Raw genomic sequence first — 9,922 nt, 5'->3', positions numbered from 1 at the left:
GAGTTCTTTATAAGGTCGTGGTGGGCTTGTAGGAAGGCATGGTGGATGTTTATGGTCTCTTGTGTATTTGCAATTCCTATTGGAATTGAGTGTTTTGGTCACCGTTTTGGAGGTGCAAGATCCTCCCTATTCTGGCACTCACAGTTTCGGTGGGAGTCACTCCTCACCTTGTTCTTCTTGTTTATCCAAATTCATGAAAGCTTCTGTTGAGGACAAATTGCAATAATCATATCAAAACTATTTTATTTTGTCTGAATATAAGAATATTTTATTGGTGGCTAATACTATTTTGTATTTGTGATATGAATTATTGGGTGTCTTCTTATTGCACTATTTGAGTAGAAATATTCAATGGTTGGGAAATTGCACAAGGCTCAAGAAATACATATTCTGTTGAAGGTGTAGTTCGACTGAGAGTGTAATCTTGTTGAGAGTGAAAACCCGCCGAAGGTGTAATTTTGCCGAGAGTGAAAACTCACCGAATGTGTGGTTCTGCCGAGAGTGAAAACCCGTCGAAGGTGTAGTTCCACCAAGAGTGAAAACCTGCCAAAGGTGTAGTTTCGTTGAAGGTGTAATCTTGTCGCCAATATAAAACCTGACGAAGGTGAAAACCTGTCGAAGGTGTAGTTCCACTGAGAGTGTAATCCTACTGAGAGTGAAAACTTGTTAAAGGGTACCAAGGGGTGTCATAGGGGGAAATTCTGGGGAAGGGGGTCGTATGGTGCAGAAGGGTGTCGAAGGTATACTTTGTCGAAGGGATACAAAGGGAATTTTTGTCAAGGGGTATTTTGTTGTATGTGTATGTGAGACAAGTCCATACAATCATAGTGTGGGGATCGAATCCGCGCTGGTACATTACACATTGTTACTTTGCTTATAATTTTGAAGGATTTGTAGGAAGGATTTGTATTATTTTTTATCTCTTCTAGTAGTTGGAATTGCTATTTGACATTAATACTCCATTCACATCTTCAAGCATTCAACACTTCACATAATCAACAATCTCCCATACTCCATTTGACATCCATTTTTTGCTAGTGCTCAAGTTGATGACATACTTAACATAGCAACAAGATCTTGGAGAGGAGGAGGACAAGGAAGAGCCATGGCATAGGGAGCATCATGAGGGAGTAGTATTCATGTTTCGTTTTGTTTATTTCCTAATTAGCTTCTTGTACTAATCTTCCTTGATAATGCTTTAGATGGATTTGTCTTCATGTTTTGCTTATGGTTGAAATCTCTTTAAACATGATTTCCTATTGGTTTATGGTAACCTCCATTTTCATAGCGTTTCATGTTGTATTGGAGAGAATCAACATTAAGACTATGCAAAGAGAAAATCAAAGTGAGTTAGGGTGCATCAATTCAACTTAATCAAGGGGATTGGAAAGGTAAAGGTCAAGGTAAAGAACCTTAGTTGATTTATCTTATTATTTCTATCAATTTTACCATTTCATCATCTTCAAAATGATTTTAAGTTGAATGCAAATTTTTTATTTCAAATTTATTGCTTTTACATTTGCATTATAAAAGAATATTTGACATTTGATTAGATTTTATGGCTTTAATGTAGAGCACATAATATAATATGTTGCAATGAATTAAACCATACTTGCATAATCTTTACAAAATCTAATTGTTGTTCTCTAAAAACTATTTTCATGTAAATTTATAAAACTGTTAAAACAATTTAGAATTAGATGATAGTTTTCTGTTGTTTGATAAATATTGGAATAGTATGTCACGATACTCAACAAAATACTTAGTTTTTAAAAAATTTATGATAAGTTATTGAAAGTTAAATTACATAGCTAGAACCAACCTTTAACTTGTTGACAACTTAAACAATTGATCAAGGATACTTGATCTTATAAAAATTGGTATTGAAAGTACACCAAGCCTTCTTCATAATAACAAAAACATGTTTGTAGGTATCACATAAAAAAAAATGAAATGTTATTTTATAGACTCTTAGTTATAACAATACACATCTAATGCTATTAAATATCTTAATATTAGAATATTTTACCACCAATATGTACACTTATTTGACCCCAAGCTTTAGAGGCTTTAGGCTATAAACACCAACCCCATTTCCTTCCTTCATGAGGGGAGTGCCAAAAATACTTTCTTGACCCAATGCTATTAGTTAAGGTTCCATAAAAAATGTATTAGACTATTTTGACAATTTTAATATAATTCATATTATTTTTCAAATTGATCAGTGAGGATTCTATTAGGGCCCCTACCCTTGAATTGTGAGAGTTTGTTCATGAGACCCACATCTCATACAATCTATTTGTGGAGATATCTTTTTCAATAACACTCTACTAGTGTGGAATACCATTGCAATTACATTACAAACCCCTACTACTCTTTATTTGGCACTTGTATGGCTTGAACATTTTACAGTCTCCTTTTGAACTCGAACCTACTTTCAACTTCTCCCTCCTTTTCTCCTACAACTTGAACATTTTCTCCTTCTATCTTCTCCTACACCACAACTACTCCTTATTCTTCCTTTTATTTCATCATCCATCACTTATGGGGTTACCACACACTATTACTGGAGTGGAAATATCAGTCTAGCATATTTTACTAATGCTAAGTTGTCTTTGGGAAGAATTGAACCTTAGTCTCCAACATAATCATATTGATGTTAATGTATATTACTTATACACAATATACATGATAACTTTGGTGCCATTATAATTTTTCTCTCTTCCTAGAGACCTTTTGGTGTAACAAGATAAATGATTTTAGATTAAATCCAAGACGTTAGATTTTTTACAAGTCTAGAAGTTCCTCTAGAAACCCTAATGACTAACAAGAACACACCCATACCTAATCCAAGAGAAACCCCAAACCCAACTGCAAGACAAAGACAAAGACCTACATATAACCATGTGAGTTTGAAATTCTTCAAGCACTTAATTTCCTTAGGCTCCAACAACTTAGCAAACCTTTCCATTGCTGCTTCGCATATCATGACAATTAATTTATCATCCATCTCCATAAAGCTCCCCCTTTGCTCCTGTTAATTAAAAGAAACATATTAATCTTTCTATACATTATTTAATCATAAAAAAAAAGTACAAAACAAATTTCATTTTACCATTTAAAGCTATAAAAATATAATAAAATTGAAAAAGAAAAAGAAATTCAAACCCTCCTAGACAAAACCAAAATTTAACTTTAATGATAACTTATATTAAATATACACGATTTTATTAAAATTCTATAACCTACATTGAACCATAGAATTAGAGTTTTCTTTCCTAATAGCTTTAGTCGAATGTTATAATTAATAACTAATATAACTAAGAGAATAGAGATTAAAAAAAATCTTCAAAAATAAACCCATGAGTATATATTAAAAGAGAATAACAATCTAAGAAAATTTTAATTCAACACTATTTAAGTGCAACATGAACTTTATCATTAAATCAAGTGTCTTTTGACAAAATAATAAATACTTATATCAAATAAGTTATAATATAAGTAATATTTTATATTAAAATTAGATGTCATATATCTTATTATTTTTTATTTTTTATTTATTACTTCTTTCAAATTGTGTGTTGTATGAGAATGAATGTCTATAATGAGGTGACACTTTATGTCACATATACTTTGTATCATCATGACAACGTGAAAAAAATATCTAATGTCATATAAAATGTATATGAGTTCCTATGACATTATAAGATTATGTACGAGATTCTATCATGGGTGCACAAGAACATATAAAACAATTACAAGGTGAAGTTAAAAAGTTGAAGCAGAAAACTCATAAAATCTTTTGACCAACTTATGATACATAACAATCATGCATCATAGATCATCTTTTTAAAAGAGAGATGAGTCCAAAATTAAGTGCCCTAGAGTGGTTATAACATTGGAAGTTACATTCCATGTTGGAGACATTGACTTATCATGACATGGGCATTAAAACTTGAGCATGAGATTTGGGTGTTACTTTTAGCCAATGGTATTTAGGCATAGATTTAGGCTTTGTCTATTTGATGAATGCTTGTATTTCTCCAACATAATTAATGCTTGGATATAAGACTCCGTGCTCAAATATAATATTGTAATTACAATATTGAGATTAATTAGAAATATATTAAGTTTTCGTTTATTAATAATTTTTTCCCCAATTTTATATTATTTTACAATGAATTTCATTTTTTTAAATATATTAATTAAGCATAATTTTATAACTACATACTATTATATATTTATTATTTTTTTGAAATTATTTGAATTTCAGTATTTTAATATTTGAACATTTTTTTAAATTTAGAATTAAATATTAAGTATTTTGATCTACTCTCCTTCATTTTGTAATATCAATAATAAGAATAATTAATAAATTAGAGAGATTGATGCAAAAAAACTTCTACACACTGAATTCAGAAACATATATAAATAATTAATAAACATCATTAAAAATATAAATTATCTCCCACTTGACCTGTGTTTTGTATATTATTTTCTCTCTGAACTCTCTAATTTGTAAATAATGTACTTTATCTTTAATCAATAAAAATGACTAATATTCATTAAAAAATAAATAATTGAAAAAAATACAAAGAAACAACAAATTGTAGGAGACAACCAAAAGGAGAGAAGTGGAAAGATTTGGTGTATATGGTGGACGTGAACATGCATAACAACGAAAATCACTCTATAAAGGTATTTAAAACGTAAAGAAAAAAAGAAACGATTGAGCAGAAGGAAAGTAACAGTAGACGCACCTGGTTTTCCGTGGCGTCATTTTCGTTTGAGACGAACGAAATCTCGTAATCGTTTCCTTCAGGAATTGCATCCAAACTCAACCTTTGACGCGCCCTTTTTTTCCTGGCTATAAGCTCTTCAGTGCGCGTCAAAATTACAGGCAAACTGCCAGCTTGCCCCGTGACGTACACTTCAATTGACGGGAACGAGACCGGGCGATTTTCCGTCGAGTTCCATCTTGACGGATATTCTAAAGCGCTACTGCACTCCACGGTCCACGTCCTTTGACGGTCATTGTTGACGGAATCTTCTTTTTTTATGTCAAGTGCACCGCAAACGAGAGTCTCATGGCCGACGTACACCTCAAAGGAAAGCTTGCCCGTCGTTCGTACGCCGTCGGTGCTCACAAAACTCCAAACTAAAGGGTTTCCGTCATTTGTAGTCCGTCGAAGCGTCACAAAAGCGCTCGCTGACGGACGGATTTTCTTTCCGTTAATTTGTAGATCTGTCAAACTGCTGCGAGGCAGGAAATGGAGAGTCAAATTATCCGGTGCGCAGTCGATTCCGCAGGCATCCACAATTTTGATGCAAACAACTTTGATGTCGAACCATTGCTGCTGTATAGGGCGGCCGGATTTACAGTAAAATTCAATCAATTTTAGCAGCGTGAAAGATTCTGTCAGTTGACACATGTTGTAGACTTGAAGCCGAACAAGATCCCGAACAACTCTGCATGTACAAACACAGCTAAATTTAAAGGCCAGACAGTAAGCTGACTGAAAATAAAGCAATGAAAACGTTAAAATTCTGAAAATGTCGGGTGCTGTCAGGTTATATTTGTTTTATTTTTGCAGGTTGAGGTCTTCTTATCAAGTCACGGGCAGAGACATAATACAAGGCCTGTAAATTTATAAAAAATAGGAGTTGTATTTTGGCCTGATCTGATCCTAACGTTAATGTCTGTAACAATCCAGTGACGTGTTTGCTATGATCATATAAACAAGTGATTTTGTGTAACGATAACTAATGAAAACTTTGGAAATGTTACAGAAAATTATTTTTAATGTCATTTCCACCATGGATCTAGAAGTAGGCCCTCCAAATATATATTTTTCTTGTCTATTTAGAGTTTTAAAAATATATATTTTCTAAAAATCAGGATTAAGTGTAGAAGCTAAAACAAACTATCTATATTTTAATGCCTTTGTTGCAAAGAACTAAGAAAGAAAGAAAGTTGCTGTAACGTTCTGCTTGCAGATAAATTTCTGGCAGAAAACTGTCGTCAATCAAAAAGGGAAACTCTAAAGATCGTTTGGCTTAACTTATTTCGCGTGAAAATAAGCAATTCCCCAGCCTTTGTTACCAGTTACAAAAAATAAGAGCGAATGGAAAATTCCTAACATTTCTCAGAATTCGTATGCGCGAATGTATATCAGTAACACCTTGTCTAATAATATGCATCATTTTTGGCGCACAAATCTTTGCCTTTGCTTCATTTGATTGAAGAAGCAGAGTTAAATGAATTATGCACTGATAAAAACCTAAAAATGTTTCAAAAGAAGAAAACAGATCTACATAAGCCAGAATGCAAACGAAATTACCAGGCACAAGTCACAAACGGTGACTATTACAGAATTTTGCACAGAAATTGTGACCGTTGCTGAATCCTACCGCAGATCTGCAAACTGCAAGCCGTCTAAAACAAAGTTAATACATGCACACGCAATTTCCTTGTTTAAAATATTTTCTTTGCGGAGAGAGAATTTCTTCAAGATGAAGCAAAGAACACAGTGTTTCCACCAACTCTCCATGCTTCTCAGAAAAGAAAAGAAAAAAGAAATAAAGCATTAAAAATTCTTGGCTGCCGTTAACCGTATGTTACTTGTGGAAACTTACCGTGAGAGAAATAAAATTTTCCGGCGAGGCGAGCACGAATTTGTGAGAATGAGGAGAGAAATTGGAGTTGCAGAAGGCGAGAGAAACGGAGAAATCATGGATTCCAGCTATAGACCATAAAAATAAAGAAATAAATATAGTATTTGCTGAAAAGGTACGTAATGATGAATGGCACTAACCAGTAAGTAGACATCACTGTCTGTGTTGCGGAGAGCATCACTAGTCTCTTTGGAGGCACGTTACCCACCCAGTTTCATTTACTATTTTTATTATAAAATACCATTAAAAAGTTAATGCCTAAGCTTGTGCATTCACTCAATTATCTCTGCCATATTTGTGTCATTTTCTTATTCTTTTTCAAGAGTATTTTGGACATGTGATGACACAAAGGGAAAGATAAGGATTGTAACTTGTAGATTGAAGATAAGGATGACAAGGGTTTTGGATGATAGGTAGATGATAAAAATAGTAAAAGTAAATTAGTTGAATTTAATGTATTTCAAAAAAATTCTTTTTTTTGATTCATCACGGTCCTCTTCCCTCTACAATAATCTATTTTTACTTTTCTCTAAAATTTATTAGGGTCAATTATAGCTTCCTCCTATCAATTATATCCTCCCCCAATTATAATTCAGTGTTGGGGGTGGGACTCTAGTATCCTTTCTAATATATGCCTTGATGATAAGTAGATGATAAAAATAAGTAAATTAGTTGAATTTAATGTATTTCAAAAGATTTTAGTGAAAGTTTCATATTTAATAGTCTAATATTAACAATAATTTATAATATGTTTAAGATGTCTATGATTTGAATCAAGTATAAGAGACTATATAAGGATAATTTACAATTTATGAAATTGCTTACATAATGTCATGAATTGCAGAACATGCAATGGAACTTGTTATACAAGATTCAAAGTCGTGACACATTCAAACAACATGAAATTAGCACAAATGCTATAATTTCACTTACTATTTTTATAAGATACGATTAAAAAGTTAATGCCTAAGCTTGTGCATTCACTCATTTATCTTTGCCATACTTGTGTCATTTTCTTATTCTTTTTCAGGAGTATTTTAGACATGTGATGACACAAGGGAAAGATAAGGATTGTAACTTGTAGATTGAAGATAAGGATGGCAAGGGTTTTGGATGATAGGTAGATGATAAAAATAGTAAAAGTAAATTAGTTGAATTTAATATATTTCAAAAGATTTTAGTTTTCTTTTGAGTAAAATGATACGTTATCATCAATATCATTTAAAAAGTTGAAAGTTTCATATTTAATTGTCTAAGATTAATAATAATTTATAAAATGTTTAAGATGTTTATGATCTGAATCAAGTGTAGGAGACTATATGAGGATAATTCACAATTTATGAAATTGCTTACATAATGTCATGAATTATAGAACATGCAATGGAACTTGTTATACAAGATTCAAAGTCGTGACACATTCAACCAACATGAAATTAGCACAAATGCTACTTTTATTCAATATGAGAACATGGATAAACACATAAAAGAATTGTTTATAGAAAAGGTTGAAAATAAGAATAATCGTGATAAAAAGGGGATGAGATGTCATCCTTGATTTCTCTAAAGTGTACATAGTGCATGTTGATATGTGGATACAACGACAAAGTGTTTGACTCATAAGAGGGCTAGACTAGGAAATTTGATACGTGGATGGCTTCCCCTCTAATGGTTCCTCCTAGTACGAGGCATATACTACTATAATTTAAAGGAGAGGTTGATAATTGATAGACATGTCTATGATAGCATGTGTTCAAAGCATATGATCACATGAAATGTGCATGGATATGACACTACCAAGTGTTAAACCTATATGTTGTGGATTACATGTTGTGCTAAATGCATATAATACTAAGTGTCAAATTTGTATGGAGTCGTTTCCTATACTACATAGCTTGCCAAGTTTCATGCGTGTATGGAAGTATAACACATGGATGTTCATCTTCCATGTGTATTGCATATATGACCTCTAACATAAAGTTGTAAATGTAGAGCATATTTTGGGGTACATAATGTAGAAGTGCATGTGTTGTAGCACACAATGCAGTAACACATGTTGTACAAAAATTATATGGAATTAAGTATATAAAGCATATGTGAAGCATGTGTTGAAGACGAATTTGAGGAATTTGTAGATATTTGCACACAAAGATATCTTGTGTGTAGAATCTAGCACTAGCTTGATTGATGTTTGTGTAGATGTGTGCAAAATGATGTTATTAGATATGCATCTATGCTTAAGGAAATTGACAAAAAAAATTATTTGAGCTAGCTCAAGTTATGCATTATGAGGAAATATGACCCATTAAAATTACTACAAACTATGAGAATTTTTTTATAAAAAAATGTTTAATAAGTGAAACAAACTATTTTCAATTTAAATAAATTCAAATGGAATCTATATATGAAATCTTACAAGGTTGATGCAGTCAAGATTAGGGGATCTTATCAAACAACTCAATCGTGTAGCCTTAACATGTCATCCAATCTGCAATATGTAAATAAAATCCAAATCATATATTTATTTCAACCTTCATATATTCATTCATACAATAAAATTCATCAAGAACAATAACATCTACGAAGGATTTAAAAAATAAACATAATTCATAAATTTTAAACAAGAGTTCTTTGCATATCATGCCTTCAAATATTAAAACCCTCTTGCCTTCAACTTTCTTGTTTTGAACTCCTCTTTGTAAATATATTTTTCTTCTTCATCCTATAACTCTCATGGCTACCTTGAACATCAAAAAACACACTTGCACATTATCCTTTCTCTTCTTCTATATTTCTTCTCTTGGCAAGCTAATTGCCTATGCTCTTCCTTATGCAATTCTCTCTAGCAAACTGCATGTTCTTTCTCCAACCTTGTTATTGTTGATTGTTGTTTCTTAACAATATTGGAGACTGCATTTATAAAGATTAGAACTATTGTGAGACACCCAGATCTTCCCTCTCATTTAATTTTTTATTTCTTTATTTATATCAAGTTAGTAGTTTAATCACTACAATCTATCTTTGTAACTTTTGGTAGGGAAGTTACAACTACACCACAACCCCTTTTTTTAACAAATTTATCCACCTTAATAATAAATTATTATATACCTCTTAATGGAAAATATTTCACAAAGATTAGACTCATTCATGTTTATCATAGCCTAAACAAGGGTAATAAAAATATTTTAGATATCATTTCCTTGACTAGTGACCTAGATTTAACAATTGTTGGAAACAAACTTCTAATTTT

General features: G+C 31.9%; 1 protein-coding gene across 3 annotated transcripts; it reads right to left on the bottom strand.

Annotated features, from left to right (window-relative positions):
• Positions 1-2,625: 2,625 nt before the first annotated feature.
• On the bottom strand, positions 2,626-6,930 carry LOC131028196 (uncharacterized protein At1g01500). Of its 3 annotated transcripts, XM_057958438.2 has the most exons (5): positions 6,816-6,930; positions 6,637-6,743; positions 6,342-6,425; positions 4,761-5,469; positions 2,626-3,034 (listed from the first exon to the last, which is right to left on the bottom strand). In XM_057958438.2, exons 4-5 carry the CDS (start codon positions 5,430-5,432, stop codon positions 2,765-2,767), a joined length of 942 nt encoding a protein of 313 aa, XP_057814421.2. In that variant the 5' UTR covers positions 5,433-5,469; positions 6,342-6,425; positions 6,637-6,743; positions 6,816-6,930; the 3' UTR covers positions 2,626-2,764. The 3 variants fall into 3 exon arrangements, with proteins under 3 accessions (XP_057814421.2, XP_057814422.2, XP_057814420.2); XM_057958439.2 differs by having other exon boundaries at positions 6,342-6,436; positions 6,637-6,883; XM_057958437.2 differs by having other exon boundaries at positions 6,637-6,883.
• Positions 6,931-9,922: the final 2,992 nt, after the last annotated feature.

The sequence above is a fragment of the Cryptomeria japonica genome, chromosome 1 (genome assembly GCF_030272615.1).
Source record: "Cryptomeria japonica chromosome 1, Sugi_1.0, whole genome shotgun sequence".
Taxonomy (NCBI): Eukaryota; Viridiplantae; Streptophyta; class Pinopsida; order Cupressales; family Cupressaceae; genus Cryptomeria; species Cryptomeria japonica.
This window is presented reverse-complemented; position numbering and strand designations above follow the sequence as displayed.